Source organism: Cryptomeria japonica, chromosome 2 (assembly GCF_030272615.1).
Source record: "Cryptomeria japonica chromosome 2, Sugi_1.0, whole genome shotgun sequence".
Taxonomy (NCBI): domain Eukaryota; kingdom Viridiplantae; phylum Streptophyta; class Pinopsida; order Cupressales; family Cupressaceae; genus Cryptomeria; species Cryptomeria japonica.
Genome location: NC_081406.1, coordinates 198,204,835 through 198,221,830, shown reverse-complemented (window position 1 = coordinate 198,221,830; position 16,996 = coordinate 198,204,835). Strand labels below are relative to the sequence as shown.

Sequence of the window (16,996 nt, the reverse complement as noted above, 5' to 3'; positions counted from 1 at the left end):
GATGGAACATCAAGTTTCATATATATCAAAATGAATAATAATCGTGTACATATCAAAAAATGGCATAGATTGCAAATCAATAATAGTTACAAAAATGTGGCATGTGCCATGTCTGTCAAAGTCGATATATACATATACAAATGTTGAATATATAAAAAAGTTGGTCCTTCAATGACCACAACTATAACTATATGTCTCTATCGGTATATATGACTGTGGTGGATCATCAAAATCAAGCCTCTTCGAAGCAGTACGCGACTCTGCAGGTGGTTGTACAAGGACAATTCAAATGTCGAATCACATATATTTTCTTAATATAACATCAAAATAACTAAATACCAAACTCTAAATTGTTTGAAGTTGAAATGTTGATTACCTCATCTCTGTCTTCTGCAACTGGGTGAGGCTGAGGATCTGTGGGATGTCCTAAAGGAGGTTGTAACTGGTAAAACAACATTAATACATGTTAATAACATATATGTCAAATAAAACATAATAAAAAAATGAATAAACTAAAAAACTAAAGCATATCGAAGCCTCAGATGGATGTGTTGTGGTCGTAGGAGGCAAAGTCACAGATGAATCAGTTACGACCATTTCCTATATCCATGGTAAGTGATCCAAAAGGAGTTAACTAGACGGTTTTAACTTTGTTGTGCACTTAGTGAAAAGGAGTTGATCTAAGACAAACATACCTTTTCCCTTCATCATGTTGGATCCCATAATATACGTGTAGGACTTCTATTGAAATGGAATGGTAGAATAACAGTAGGAAGTTTGGAAGGGGCCTGTAATAGTTTAAAGACAATCATACAAGTTAATAACCCAAAGTTGTTGACAAACTAGATAAAACAAATGTTTTTAACATATGTAGAAAAAATGCACACCGAAGCCTCGTATAGTTCCCCTGTAACCTTAGGAGACCTAGTTGAATCTGATGCAGCTATTACCATTTCCTGTATGAAAAATGATAACATATGATATAGACATAAAAGGATTTAGTTATTTTGAACAAGCGAGAATGCAATCCAAAGTGAATATGAAGATATCACCTCTTCCCTCTGCTGAACCTCATCGACATTGGGTGCATTCATTAATTTCGTAAACCCCATATATTTCTATATATAGAACAAATAAATTAAGTGCATTTATCAATATCTACATATACATGTTTAATTATAATACATTTCAACAATTGAATTTAAATTGTAGTGAATTACCTTCTGTCATTTGGGTGTCCGAGAGGATATCTTTTTCTGCCTCGGAGTGCTAGAGGATGGCTTTCTCACATGAGATGTCCTCGAGGTAGGTGGGGTAAACTAACAGAAAAAAATTAACATAAGGGTTCAAAAGAGTATGTATTTAATATATCACTTAAGTCAAAAATATATAAATCTAAATGGTACCACATAGCTATCTTGGCCAAAGTAAATGGCCAAAAGTGTGATATCATCAAGTTGGGACATCTCAACCACTGATAAGCCCTACAAAATACCAAGTAATGATACATATAATTAACAAAATATATTTTGAAACCAATGTATTATTATATTTTTAACAAATTTACAAATTTTTACCTCTTGTGGCGAAACTACTCATGACCGTGGAGTTGACTGAATAGTATGTTGTGTACTCCCACCACCTACTGCACCCTGCAATGCATTTTATTTATATGTCACTTTAAATTTTTCTAAAAATAAAAATTCATTTCTTTTTATAAGATTTAGTCACTTAATTGATAACATGTCATAAATAGAATTAAACACACTTGTGTCTGATAGAGAGGGTACAACATATTGAGCAGTTCGTCAATGAGGGTCACATCATCTATAGTGGAAGCATGGCATCTACTCCTGTAACATGTACACGAATGAGATTTTGAATCATCCTCATCTATGTCAGTGTCTACACCAGAACATACACATTGGCGGGTGGGGCACATATGCTGAATAGGTTGGCTTGTGCCAAATGATGCATGAGGTGTTGCTAATGAAGGAGGTGTCACTGAGGAAGGAGGTGCTACTGATGAAGGAGGTGCCACTGATGAAGGAGGTGTTGCAGGTGTTGGTATATCCTCTGCTCCGACCAGCTGTGTTTCATGTTGAACAATGACATCAGTCAATGATGCAGCTGTCTGAAGAGTCTATAATTCCATAGACTCCTTCAAGGATATAGGAGCAATGACATGAACCATGGGTTTAGGAGTTGTACGCCTCCTATTTTGTGGGTCTACCACCCTATAGGCCCCAGGCCTATCCTGCGCAGAGCCTCTCCCTCTACCCTGAAATTGTCGGATGTCAAAGTAATTCGACTTCTCGCCGAAGATAAACTCACAATACAACTTTCTCAAAAAATATAGAGGCACCTCCCAATTAGTACAAGGTGGTTGGTCAAAGACCATATACCACCTATCCCAAAAAGCTTCTTTCAACCTAGCATGAACACACCAATGTATAGGAAACTGAGTCATATTTAGTTCTAGGTTGTTACTGGTAAAAGGATTCCAGTGAAAAGAGCACATATGTCAGCTTTACCTATGCCCTTTTTCTTCACTTGATCATATGACAACCCATCTGCATAAAATGTTTGACATCTATCCCTCCATGAACCCCATTTTGTAACCTCCCTAGATACCTCATTTGCAATATTAGCCATTGTCTCTAGTGTTCTGGCAAGGGTTGAGTGGTGTTCAATCCTACAGGTCCTCAACCTATTCACCAATATAGAAATTTGGGCACTATTTTGTGTAAGGCAATTGATGAGATCCTCTTGTGTGGCATCTACATGATCTAATGGAGGACACGGAGGGTTTTGGGGTGGTGGTGGTTATCGAGGAGCAGCATTTTCAGGATTTTGAGGGTTTTCTTGTTGCTCTTGTGCAATGTTAACAGGGTTTTCTTGTGTTGCTTGTGCAGGAGGAGGTCTTTGTTGTCTATTTCGTTTTTGGGGATTGCTTGAAGAATCTGACATCAAATTAATAATTAAACAAAACTTAAATCAATTAAAAAACCCTATTTTAATTAAAATGCAAACGAAAACAATCAAACAAATCAAATCTTACATGTTCGACAGGGTGTCATTGTTGAAAATGGCTCTTGATGTTGGGAAAACCCAAAATAGTCGCAAACCCATGCGGGTTGTTTTTTTTTTTTTGCTTCTCCTTGATGTTGTTCTACAGGTTTTGGCAAGCATCTATTTATATAAAGAAAATAACACTTATCAAATAAATAACTAGCTAAATAAACCTTTTTTTTTCAATGGATAATATACAATAAAATAAGCAACTAAATGGAATTGAGAAAAAAACACTTCTTAAAAAAAAAGAATGAATGTAGAAAATGTATGCGCTCTACTTTCCTTGCAACCAAATTGAAGACGAAACCAAATAGAAGAGAGACTTTGCAAGAAAAGAGAGACTTTTATTTATAGAAGGTGACGAGAAGCAACGGGGAAACAAATGCAATCAGAAAGAAGCTTCATCGTTGTTACCATATACTTCCCAAAGTCTAGTGAATAGTATAGTCTAAGCTTTAGAACCACAGAAACAAATAAGGCCATTACAACCATGAGGGGAAAAATGAGAGCCGTGAAAACATGAAGAACGGTGTAGCCGCAGGATACTACTCTTCTTGTATCGCCGAAGTTGCTCAGTTCCGTGAAATTTTAGGCAATCATAACTATAAATTGGCAGAAGATGGGAAAGACGAAACTGTGGGAATTGATGGATTCGAGAGTTTTTGAGGCTGCCCATTTGGGAAATATAAATGCCATTCGAGATTTAATAGACGAGAGCGCTGACGTTCTGGAACAGCTCACAAATTCCAGCCATAATTCTGTTCTACATGTGGCTGCAAGAGCTGGACAGGCAGATTTCGTGTCTGAGATTTTGAGAATCAAACCTGAAATCTTATCCTACGTCAATAGTAAGCGGGATACTGCCCTGCACGAAGCTGCAAGAGAAGGACATTCGGCTGTTGTGAAGGTGTTGCTGGACAAAGACCAACGTATTGCTTACAAGGTTAATCAGGATTATGAAACGGCCCTCTTTGTTGCTTGCAAGGAAGGCCACGTTCATGTGGTTAATGAATTGATTCAAGTCGCTTCCTTGCTTGCCCTCGACTCTGAAAAACCAGACGAGAGGACGTCTCTTCATGCTGCATCAACCAGAGGACACGAAGGTATTTTCATTTAAGAAAAAAAAGAGAGATGTTTTTAGTTAATTTATGGACTGAAGACATTAGACCTTTAATTTGACAAATTTGTTTAATTATGGTGTGGTCAGACATAGTAAAGGAGCTGATTAAGGCGAGACCTGGGCTGGTCGGAAAAGTGGACAATCAAGCAAGCAGCCCGTTACATTTAGCTGCGCCACACGGCCATCTGGAAGTAACTAGAGCATTGTTAACCGCCGATCCTGAGATTTGCTACATGCTCGATGGCTCTGGCAGATCGGCTCTCCATATCGCAGCGATGAAAGGACAGCTCAGCGTTGTTCATGAAATACTGTCCTTCAGGCCTGACTCTGCCGACATGCTCTCCACAGCCGGTGAAACCTTTTTGCATTCTGCAGTGGAGGCGAACCAGATCGAAGTTGTCAAGCACGTGGTTGACCTTCTTGACACGTCCAAGCTTATCAGGACAAAAGACAACGAGGGTAATACAGTTTTACATGTTGCTACCAGGAAAAAACTCAAGCAGGTAAGCGAGCAGAGTGGCCCACAAATTAAGTAGCCCTCCCGTGCACAGAGATTATTGCTTTGTCATATAATTATTTATTAATAGATTGATGGCTTCGCAGATGGTCCAGTGGCTTGTGACGTGTACGACTGTAAATGTGAACGCAGTGAACAAACAAGGGCTGACGGCCCTGGATATCTTGGAGAAAGAACCGGCTCATTCGGGAGCCCTGATAATTGGGGCTGCGCTCAAGGATTTCGATGCGAAGCGCGCCTACGAACTTCCTCTGGAGCGCTTCAAGAGGGACGACTTCGCTCTCAAACGCAGCGTCAACTCAATTAATCACCACGTTCGTGCTCATCATTTCCAGACGGCCGACACGAGTGATCGAGTGAACGGCATGGCAAAAGAACTGCGGCAGCTGCACACAGAAGGAATAAAAAATGCAGGGAACACTGTGACTGTGGTGGCGGTGCTCATCGCTACAGTGGCCTTCGCCGCCATGTTCACCGTGCCAGGCGGCTTAAAAACCGACGGCGATGACGAAGGCACTGCTGTGATGGCACACACCGTCGCCTTCAAAGTATTTGTAATAACTGACACCGTGGCTTTATTCTCGTCGTTCGCTATAGTTCTGATTCTGGTGACCGTGGTGCCCTTCCATAGGAAAGTGTTGATGAAGCTTTTGTTCTTCATCAACAAGATTATGTGGGTGGCTGTTGGATGCACTGCCTCGGCTTTTTTGGCTGCTGGTTATGTGGTGGTGGGTCCGAAGAGTATGTGGGTTGCAATTAGCATGTGTGGTGTTGGAGGAGGAAGCATGGTGTTTATGTTCACTTCTCTTGCCTGGCTGGTTGCTGGCCATCAGATGAAGAAAGCCCGACTCCGGAAAAGTAAGAAGCGCAGAAATGGTGAGCGTGTGGGAAGGTCAAGATCAAGAGACCCTGAGGCAATCATAACACACTTGGGAGAAGAAGAAAGTGAAGCGAATTCAGGGGAAACGAGCGAGAGATTTCCTCGGAGACGGATCCATTCTTCTTCTGACTCAGACTTTGAAAGCTCTGAAGGGAACGGCTTCCATCCACTGTAAACACATAAATATTATCAATGGCTAGTGGCTTTGATAGAAAGTAGGAATTTCTTCCCAATTTCCACTTTTGAAAAGTCTCCACCGTCTCTATCTTCAATCTCACGGTGGAGGTCCCCATCTTTTCAAGGTGGAAAATGAAATAACTAATATTCTCCTTTATCTTTATAGTACCACTACTCTTGTTTAATAATAATGGTATTCAATCAACTTAATTTCCAAGTTTTACTGTGATTAAATTAACTTCTGCACTGTGATTAATAATAAAAAAAGTAGTCTATTAAATAAATAATTATGATACGTGATCAATAATTTCAACATGGATCTTATTTGTGCTCTTATTCTAGCCATCTCATAATGTGTTTGAGCTCACATTTCTAAGAGCATAAATCACAAATCATGGAACAACTTTCTTTTGTATTGTAATGGGTGAAGATGACTAGGTTATTAATTTAAACGATTGTTGTTATAGATCAAGATAAGGTCAACTAGAACTTTCCCTATACCTCCATAATAAGCTCCAAGCAATTGCAATTTATGTCATATCATTTCTAGTTCTAGAGGGACTTTTTCAATGCTAACTAAGTAAAAAAAAAAAATTGGAAGAGCCTCCTCATTCTCATTCTTCTATTTATGTACATTTTCTTTAGCACCTAAGTCTTTCACAAATGACATTACATTTATATCATAAAAGTGGTATGATAAGAAAAGTTGAACGAGTTGGAGTCAAAGCCTTGCATTGGGAACTATAGTTGCTAAAATCACTACAAAATCGTCATGAATACTAACCTTTGATCTCAACAATCTAGTTATTCTTATTCTTTAATCAATCAAAATATGTTTTATGGACCTTGGATTACTAATATGCTACACATAAAATTAGCTTTCAATCTTATGTCCAACAATTGACCTTTCTACAAGGAATCTCAAGCTTTATTATTGTTACTTCTATGATCTCTAGTAGTAAAGAGTGTCAAACTAAATAAGAATAGCCACAACCTCTAGTTCACATTTAGGTACCAAATTGATACTATATATTGATGCCACTAAGCACTAAGAAACAATAATTTAACATGTAAATCATTCTCTCATGTGTGAGTCCAAATAAGCCCTATGTGCTATAAAATCATGCTAGAACATAGCAAAAATTGATTGATTAATACTTTAAGCAAAGAAAAGAATCAAATTACATATGTTTCTAATACGAACATAGATAAATAGATATAATTTAAGAAGATAAATAAACATGTATTTGGTCATATATAATTGTGTTTCACCTAGATAAACTTTGATCATTAGCTAAGTAATAATATTATAATTTATATTTTAAAACAAATAAATTGAAATATAGTTAAGCTCTACAAAAAGACTCTGAGAAGATAATAGTGAATGTGAACCTTGGTCTAATGATTAACAATATTAATTCATGAACTAATTCTCACTAAAGTTGCTCTTAGAATGCTTCCACAACTATAACCGTATTGTGGGTCTACCCTTTAATAATAATCCTATGCAATAAGATAAAGATCTACAAAATGCACATGAAAGATAATATTTTATAATATACAAAAATAAAATAATTAAAATAATAAGAAATGGTGAAGAAATAAAGTCATAAAGTACTACTCTCGGAATCAAAAGAAAAAAAATTGATATTACATTTGTATTTGGAATATGGGAAAGGAATTTTTCATATTTTATACTTACAAAAACCTTATACTATTGAAATGGTCACTAAAATACATGAAATTAAATTTTTAGGGTATACAATTTTTTACTTTAAATTGAGCGACATGATCTATTTAGTGGGTGACTAGAAAAAATGTTGACAAGTCAAGCTTACTTTGTTAGCCTGGAAAATCTAGAGAAGGGCTAATTACAGTGACAGTGGTACCCTTCCACACGGAAGTCATGGTTGCCTGCAAGAGTTCACATCTATCGCTACAAATGAAGAAAACCCGAGTAAGGAAAGGAAGGAGTGGGGAAATTGTGAGCGTGTAGGAAAATTAAGGTCGAGAGATTCCATGACAATCATAACTTTTAGAGGAAAAGGAAATGAATATGAAGGACTTTTAGAGGAAAAGGAAATGAATATGAAGGACTTTTAGAGGAAACAAGGAAAAGATAGCAGTCTTATTCAGATTTAAACATTGAAAGCTTGGAAAGGGATGGCTTCCATCTTCTTTAGACATACAAAAACGATGCTTCCTCCCAATTTGCTCTTTGAAAAGTCTGGATTACTTTTTCTTCTCCCTCGTTGGAGTCACGGCAGAGGTCCTCGTCTCTTCACGTGGTGATATTGCTCTTCGTCCAAATCACCTTGATTTCCAAGCATTAACGTCATTAAATTAACTTCCGTAAACTGCATTTTCTCTTTCCAAAATACAACAAAAAGACAAAGGCGAACTAAACAGTGACAGCCAATACAATTGATCTGCCTAAGATTGGTTCGCTATCCATAATAAACTCTTTCCACCTTTTTCTCTCACCCACAATAAATCAGGTTCTATTTATAACTGGGGGCAAATCCTAAACCTAGTAATGGAAGTAGATTTTTTTGGCATCGCGTGTATTGAGGAGCATCATCCTTTCATTCCTTCTTTCTTTTCGCACACAATCCGCAATAAAAGATCACTTGCATCGTCGATCTGCAATAAAGTTTTCACTCTTCTCTGTAATAAAGTATCGGTTTCATGGAGTAAGTTAGTATTAGATGAGACACAAGCAGTAGTGAGTTTTCAACAAATCAATCTTTTGGCAGACTTTGACTACAACAGAGTTTTTCAGCATTATTAGTTCTTTATCAGGATGACAACATTTTGACTAGATCAAACATGTTAACATATGTGGCAAGATACACTTATAACTTGAGAATTTCAGTTTATGTCGGTGTCAAGTCTTTGATTTTCTTTTGATTTGATCTTTTGTGATGTCATGTTTCCTATGCTTCTCAAGGATGTCTATGACTAAAGTGGCCAAGATGAGGCATGATCACCTATTTGTTGCTTGTGGATTGTCTCTTAGTAATACTATGGCTCGTCCAAGGATATGAGGACATTGTGGGTCTAGTGTGAACTAGGGCATTCCTTGTTTGTGACTGTATGATATCCATGCAAATGATACAATGACTATCTAGGTCGAACCTATATTTGGATGGTCACAATACATTCCCTAAAATAAGCTAAATGATGATAATAAAACAAGAAGCTCATTTCACATCCATATCTTCTACCTTCCATCCCCCTTTCCTGTGTGTCCTGCATCGTCCTTCCCCATTTCTATGTAGTCTGAAATTACCTCGGTAATAGTATATTTCTCTATGGCCCTATCTCTCTCATTGGGCATGCCTCATGACAGTTATTGTCTAAGTTTGGCCATCTATCCCTCTAAGGCCTCTATATCCATAGCTTGTGTCTACACCTTCTCCAAGAGCATGCCTAGCTCCCTTCCCTCCTCCTATCCACTTGTTTCCTCCCCTCTCCCACCCTATTCTGGGGAATCCTATATCTATGTCTTCTCTCCCTGTACCTACAGGGCAACCTATGTTGTTTGTCCCCCTCTCCCTTGTAGTGGCCTAGGTAGCCTACCCTCACGGCCTTTGTCTCCCTCCTATCGGCCTTCCTCTCTCCCTTGTTGTCCTCCATCTCCGCCTCTTCCTCTCCCTTGTAATATCCTCCTCACTCCTCCTCTCCTTCATCTCCTCCATCCTAGCCTCCCATCCTCATCATCAACCTCATCATCCAGCCTTGATGGTGTCTCTGCTACTCTAGTCAACCATGGAAATGGATGTGCCCTAAAGTATGCCTTATAGTCTGCCATCATCCCTGCATCTGCAATCTCCCTATGTATGTCCCAAGGCATTGGGACAAAAGCGTAAAGCTCATCCACTGTGCGGCCTCATAAGACAAAACTAGACCCCAATGAAACCGCTCTCACACTATCTATGTGAACTCCCCAGAACCCCTCGACATCTATTGAACTCTGCCAAACTGTCTACATACCCTATCCAGTAACTATTTGTCAAGAATATAGGGCATCTGCACAATCAAGAACTTGGTCCTGTAATAAAATGGGAGCTCTCTAGCATCCTCTGGCCAGTCTTTGTAATCAAGGTAGGGTCTCCATATTCATTGTATCAATATTGTCAATCACCCTCCTCTAGTTTTCTAGCTTCCCTAACCAAGGCTAGGAAGTGACCATCGAATAGTAATGCACATAAGCCTGTCCATGTCCTTTGAACCTGAAGCAGACTAGCCGAGACACTACAATATGCTCATATCAATAAACTTCTAACAGTATGAGCCCGCATCTAAGGATGCATTCGAGGCCGCATCCTCCAAGATAAACAAACTGGTGAAGCTTGTGGTAAAATGGGCTAACACACATAAGCCCCACACAAACCTGGCACTCTGGGTCATCAACATATCCATAGCCCATCCCCATCCAATTGCTAGTCCATGGGTCATCCTGTCTGGGCATAAGAATCCACTTATGACCCTACCCACAACTATTGCTGAAACATCCCCACTAGCATACATAGTCTCCCAACTAACATGACCAGCCTAGATCTCTATGTCCATGTCATCGAATACTCACCGCAAAGAATCCTCATCCCCATATCACTCATAAAGAACCATATCTTTAGTGATGGGAATGCACAATATCATGTGCACATCCTCCAACATAACCAAAATCTTGTCGATCGGCATATGGAACATGAAGCTCTCTGAATGCCACCACTTAGCTAATGCAGTTAGCAGCCCCATGTTTGCCTGAATCTCAAGCATGAACATGATATGTATCAACCCCATGTCATATCTATAGTTCTATGGTCATCCTCAGTTAGTTGTGGTCACAGTCTCTATGTCATGGGATATCTCTCTCACAACTCCAAGAGAGGCGGTGAGTCCTACAATCATACCAAGCTAATCGCATCAGTCTCATTATATCAGCTCCTGGCATTATTCAATCATAATAGTCCTTATGTTTATCACATGGTGTTTCTTATCCAATCCTACCCTAGTAGTGCTTGTCTATCACATGGCATTGCTTATCTTAGCCTATCTTAGTGGTACTTATGTTTATCACATGGTGTTGCTTGTCTATCCCCATCTTTGTGGTGCTTATGTTTATCACATGATATTGCTTAGTCACCCTTATCCTAGTCGTACTTATGTCTATTACATGGTGCTACTTATTTGGCTTTGTCTTTGTAGTGCTTATGTTTACCACATGGCATTATCGTTATCAATATATATGTTTATCACATTGCACTAAATCATATCTCTATCGGGGCACCTGTTCGAGTTTATCACTTTGACAGTTTATCCAATTGGTCACATATGTTTATCACATTGTAGTTTATTTTTGCCCTAATTTTGTTTGCCAGACATATGTTGGCAATTGACACTCTATTGGTTAGGTTTCATTATGTTGTCATTGATGGCAACATGATTTTGGGTTCCGGCTTCATATGGTGTACCGGCAGGCACTTCACAGACTCTACATCGACACCCGCACCAGCACCGACGGGATAGAAGATTTCTTCGATCACCGACAATGCAGGCCGACATGGTATAGTAAAGGTCATCAGTATTGGAGGCTGACACATCTTGGATCCAGCATCAGCAACTTGTTTTAATGCTTATTCATTTATGTTATATGGCCGACATGTAATATGATATTGTATATATCCTTGTAAGCCGACATAAGGCATAAATTTGTATAGGGTATATAGGGGAGATTGATTAGAACATTTTTGTAATAGAAAGAAAAAGAATGAGAGAATAAGGATAGACATGTGGAATGGATATATGAATGTAATGTAATGCAAAATATATCGGAGAGACTATGTATGTGAGGAATTCATTGTAAGAGTTATTCCTGTACTGAGGTTTAGGTTTTTAACCGGAACAAACAGAGCTTAAATCGGAACTATATTCTGGCATAGAAGATGCTATACTAAGCAGTTCACACTTCTCCTGATTTTTGTCTAGATTGTTATGTAGTTAGTGAGGCTCCTATTGTGATGAGCAGTGTGTTCTAGGTTGTAAGCCTCCCTGCAAGTGCAAGCCAATCATATGTTGTAATTTCTCTTCATATGGCCAGTGAATTGATATTGTAGGTCATAAATCCCACCGTGGTTTTTCCTCATTGAGGTTTTCCACGTATAAATTTGTGTGTTATGGTTCGCATTTATGTGTTTGGCTTATTGGTTGCATTACTTCTTTCAATTATGTTTATACTAGTATATCTGTTGGTGTATGAAGGTTTTGTTAAGGCTAAAATCTTCTATTCCGGTATAAAACTGATTCACCCCCCCCCCCCCCCTCTCAGTGTTATTTGTTTCCAACAATTGGTATCAAAGCCTTGTGCCTCAGAGGAAGTTTAACAGCTTGAAGAAGATCTTGAAATTGGAATCATTGAATATGGCTTTGGAGAAGCAACTTGAGATGGCACTTGAAGATTATGATGTTGAAAGATTGAAGAACTTAAAGATACAAGATGAGTTGAATTCTGCTAAAGAATTTATTCTTGTCCTACAAGAGAGACTTTCATCTGTTCAAGCTACGAGAAAGGAACTTTTGCAAAATCGGGATGATGAAGATGCACTTAAGGAACAATGTCAAAAATTGAGTCTGGAGAACATGGTTATGAAGAATGAAATGCAAACTATGACTATAAGGTTGTCTAAGGATATTGAGGACAGAAAGAAAAAGGAAGAAAATCTTGATGTATCCCTGAAGAACAAATTTGAAGAATGTGGTAGGTTGACTCATGAAAATGAGATATTAAGGTCTAATTTGGTACAGTCACAGAGAAATGAGCAAGAGCTTGAGAGACAAATGATAGTATTAAGAGACGACTTAATTGTTGCAAGTGAGTACAAAGAAAAATTCAAGATCATCTCAGCACTACTTGATGAGTTACTTAAGAGACAAAGGAAGATTGGAGATTCCAGTGGACTTGGATTTGAGCAAGGACGTAGTTCTGGTACTGCTAAAGAAGATCAAAACCATAAGGCACTGGTAAGGCAATTCAATGCTTATAAATTCAATGGTAGATGTTTTGTTTGTAATAAATTTGGTCACATGGCTAGGCAATGTAGAAACAAAGAAAATCAGAACCCTGATTCTGCTCCCGATAAATGTTCTAAATGTAATAAAATTGGTCATAAGACAAAAGATTGCAGAATGAATGTAAAATGCTATGCTTGTGGAAAATTTGGACATATGGCTAATCAGTGCAGGTCAAGAAATTTCACCAGTTTTAGCAAGGCAAATCAAAAGAAAAATGTTACATGCTATGCATGCAATGAAGTTGGACATATTGCTAAGTTTTGCAGAAGCAGAAATCCACAAGTTGGCAATGGAGGATCAAATGATAAAGGCAAAGAGAAGGTTAGTGAAATCTAACAAGATCATACTCAGAGATGGGTTAGGAAGACTGAAGAGCAATCATCAGATGGGAATGTCCCAGTTACCTATCTGGCAGAAGAGGTTGCTCCTGCACCGGCAATGAGCTCATCCGGTAACAAAGGCAGATGCCTTAGGGGTAGGAAAATTTCATGGAAGATGATGCATATGCCCCTGGAGGAGATTGTGGAAGATATTTCAGATATTGGAGAGGATTATCCGGCATTGATACATTCAGAGAGAGATCTGGTATCATTCACCGGCAGTCATTTATGTCAACAGAAGATTAGGGTTTTCTCGATGGATAAAAGGTTGATTACACTTCATTATTATTCACCTAGAATTCAGAGTGATTTCAGAGTGATTCAGAGCGACTTAGTGCAATCAGAAGCTATTCAGAGGAGATCAGATTTCTTCTTGAATGATCACACCGACATCTAGAAGGATTTGTTGAAGGTTTTCACCGATAGCGTTCTAAAGGTATTCTTCTTGAATCATAGAATCGAGATCATCTTCTGCTCCTATTATCATTGCAAATCTAACTGTAGTAGAAATTAAAGACTACCCCAGGCCAATTTTCAAATGGTATCCACATGTGGCTACCAAGGAAGATTCGGCTGGAGCGTTTTTTCGTGTCCCAAAGGGAGTGATATATGTGCAATATGTTAGGGCCTATATTTATTGTTATATAGAAGACTTAGGAACTTCGAAGATCAAGGGGATGTATATGAATGAACTCATGGGAGAATCTGGTAAAATCAAACCGACATATAAACACATCGAAGATCTAGGGTTCATTGATATTCTGGATATTTCAGAGTTCAAGGATGAGATTGTCATATATTTACTACGAAGAGTACATGGGAAATTCATATGGCTGGACCGACCCTATAAAACCACTAAGGAAGCCATCCGGGCAATTACTGGTTTGCCATCAACATGGCAACATCCAGATAAGAAAGTATCAAATGACTTTGTAAAGAAGATCACCAACGCCACATCAAACAAGAGATCGATAAAGGTGAACACCATCACCGACATCGACATCAAATTTGGAAGGATGATCATAGGCTACTTGGTAACTTAGTCTAACCGACTGAATTCAGTTTCCAATTCATGTATTTTTGCCACTTATAGGATGATGAGAGAAAATATCAAGTTATATCTTTGTGACTAGATGCTTGAAGAGTTACTGATCAATTTAGGGAAGATTAAAGGTGAGAAGAAAGGAACCTTCCAATATGGAAATCTTTTAGTATGCTTAATGTTATAATTTTTGAATGATACTCCCAGTTCTAGAAGGAAGCAATGGGCTTTTGACATCCCTGTAGGAAGACAGCTTAAGCAATCAATTGTTGCATTGATAAGTCTTAGAGATGATAAGGTATGGGGTTACTTCAAGGCATTTCAGAAATCTATGAGGACTATAATAAGGATACCTGAGCAAATAATAGAGAAATACTCTACCGACATTTGTTACATGGTTAAGAAGGATGTGACTCTCATGGAGGCAGTCAAGCCCCGAAAGATTTGGATAGAGGAAATGGGATATGAGGTGGATGCATTAATTTTGGATGCATATGCAAAAATCTCTGATAGATGCAGAAATATATGAAGCAGAAAAACCTTGTGGAATAGCACAGCTAAAGACTTTTGAGGTTGAAACTGATTTCAATTAGAAGAAGAGGGAAAAACAAGAAGGTTAGGCAAGCAAGTTTGTACAGGAAGTTTCAAAGGAAATTAAGGCACTCATTGATGTTGTTCCGGAGAAAGGCAGAAAGAGGAAGGATCCGGTAGTTCACATGGAACCTGTGAGTGCAGATTATGAACCTAAAGATGAGACACCATTAACATTCAAAAGGGTTGTGAAGAAGAAACCAGAAGAACCTAAAGTGGAACCAAAGAAACAACCGGTTAGGAAGGTCACCATCAAATTAGTGGCACAAAAGCAGGCACCCAAGGCTAAACCATCAATTGCATCCGGTACTACCAAAAGGAGGAAGAAGAGTGACATTGATTTGGCACTAGAGACTGGTAATGTAGCAATTACTCCGCCTAAGACTTGAGCTGAAATTGTAGATGAAATAACTAAGGATGGGATGCTGAAAAATGTTAAGTCTTATTATGATACATTAGAAGTTGATGAACACAGAGAGGTAGAGGAAGCAATTCTTCTATATTTAGACATCTATAAGAAAGCATTAATTGAAATAGAAAATCAAATACCGGCAGAGCTATACAACATGTTAGATGCTAGAAGGTTATCTGCAATGCAAGAAGATAAACACATTAAGATGCAAGAACTTTTAGCTATATGTGTTTCTATAACTCCAGATGAGATGGAGAAGACAATTGAGGCTGTAGACAAGAAGGTTTTTAACAGCAAACATAGAATAATTAGTCTGATGTTAGGTAGAATGAATGAGATAATAAAGGAAACACAGAAGGGTTGGATAAAAATTTTGGGATAGCATAGAGGATTCTTCACTTCACCAGAGACAAAGACTAATACTATAGATACACCGGTTGAAGGGAAAGGTAAAGGAATTATGGGTACTCCACCCTCAGTTTTGAAGAATATCAGGATAGTGGAAATTGAACCATCGATTAACACAAATGTACAGACTCATATAGAAACACCGATTAATGCAAAGAACATTGTACATGATACTAAAATTGAGGAAACTTGTCCTCTAGATACTAATATATAGGTTGAAGATATTGTTCCTATAGTGGAACCAGCAGTTGCACAGACTGCACAAAGTGGTGAAGCCACTGGTGCAAGTGAGGAGGTAATAAAAGTTAAATCACCAGAGAAAACAGGAGAATCTGGTAGGGAACCAGTTGTTGGCACATCATTATTGACAATTGACACTTCTCTATTAGAAAACAAAAACATCACAGAGATGAGTCCCATAGAGCTGATGATGATGGTTGCTTAGAAACTGATGAAGGAGGGAACCACAGACAAAGGGATTATATATCAATCCATAACTGTTTTGCATAGATTGGTCTCAGAATGTAAGTTTGAGAATGAAGAAATCCCTTCTCGCAAGCTTAAGATAATAATAAAGCATATCTCTAAATATTTTTAATCATTATAGTAGATCTCTAACCGGCTATCACTTGAAAAATCCACTTTGGCTAAGAGAGACGCTTTTGATCAGATCATTGACAGAGAGAAGAAAAAGATTGAGGAGAAGTTAATTTTCATTGAAAATTATTTGAAACAAGGTACTAATATATACAGGTTATGTTGCAATATAGAGATTCTTACAGCAAAAGTAGATGAAAAGATAAAAGACCTGTACAGGACAAAATTGCTAATATTGCTAACTCTTTTGATGACTAATTTCACTGACCATATCTATTGATGGACAAATTTTGACCTTGGAGAACCAAATTTATGCTCTTTAAAAAGAAAGAGATAAGATCATTCAAAGAGCCAAAAGTCTCAGAGGTTTGGTGAGTCCAATATTGGATTCACTTGATGTTCATAAGAGGGAATGCATGGATATGCTTGGTAAGCCCACACCGGTAGAAGTTAATGAGAAAGAATCACTTGCATATTTACTGAGTGGACTTTTATCTATCTTCGGCACATTCAAAACCGATTGGGATACTTATGTGGAGTTATTAGATAAAGCTTACCCGGAAATCTTGAAATCGGTCAAGCTCCGGTAAGACATTTTTGGAGATCTTCAGTGTATAGTTATCATTCTTTGACATTCTTTTTACAATTTTTGGGTGTTGATGCCAAAGGGGGAGTAGTATACATGTGAAAAATAATGAAGGGTTACATATATTAGGGGAAGTT

At 38.2% G+C, this 16,996-nt stretch overlaps 1 protein-coding gene across 1 annotated transcript; it reads left to right on the top strand.

The window, feature by feature from the left end:
- Window positions 1–3,623: 3,623 nt before the first annotated feature.
- LOC131072778 (ankyrin repeat-containing protein At2g01680-like) lies at window positions 3,624–5,938 on the top strand. Its single transcript, XM_059216518.1, has 3 exons — window positions 3,624–4,178; window positions 4,283–4,698; window positions 4,799–5,938. The coding sequence occupies exons 1-3, from the start codon at window positions 3,695–3,697 to the stop codon at window positions 5,765–5,767; spliced, it is 1,869 nt and encodes a 622-aa protein (XP_059072501.1). The 5' UTR covers window positions 3,624–3,694; the 3' UTR covers window positions 5,768–5,938.
- The last annotated feature ends 11,058 nt before the right edge of the window (window positions 5,939–16,996 follow it).

Coding starts and splice junctions, on each gene's coding strand:
- LOC131072778 (XM_059216518.1), top strand. CDS start 3,695: ATGGGAAAGACGAAACTGTGGGAATTGATGGATTCGAGAGTTTTTGAG. Junction 4,179..4,282: donor ATCAACCAGAGGACACGAAG/GTATTTTCATTT, acceptor TGGTGTGGTCAG/ACATAGTAAAGGAGCTGATT. Junction 4,699..4,798: donor CCAGGAAAAAACTCAAGCAG/GTAAGCGAGCAG, acceptor ATGGCTTCGCAG/ATGGTCCAGTGGCTTGTGAC.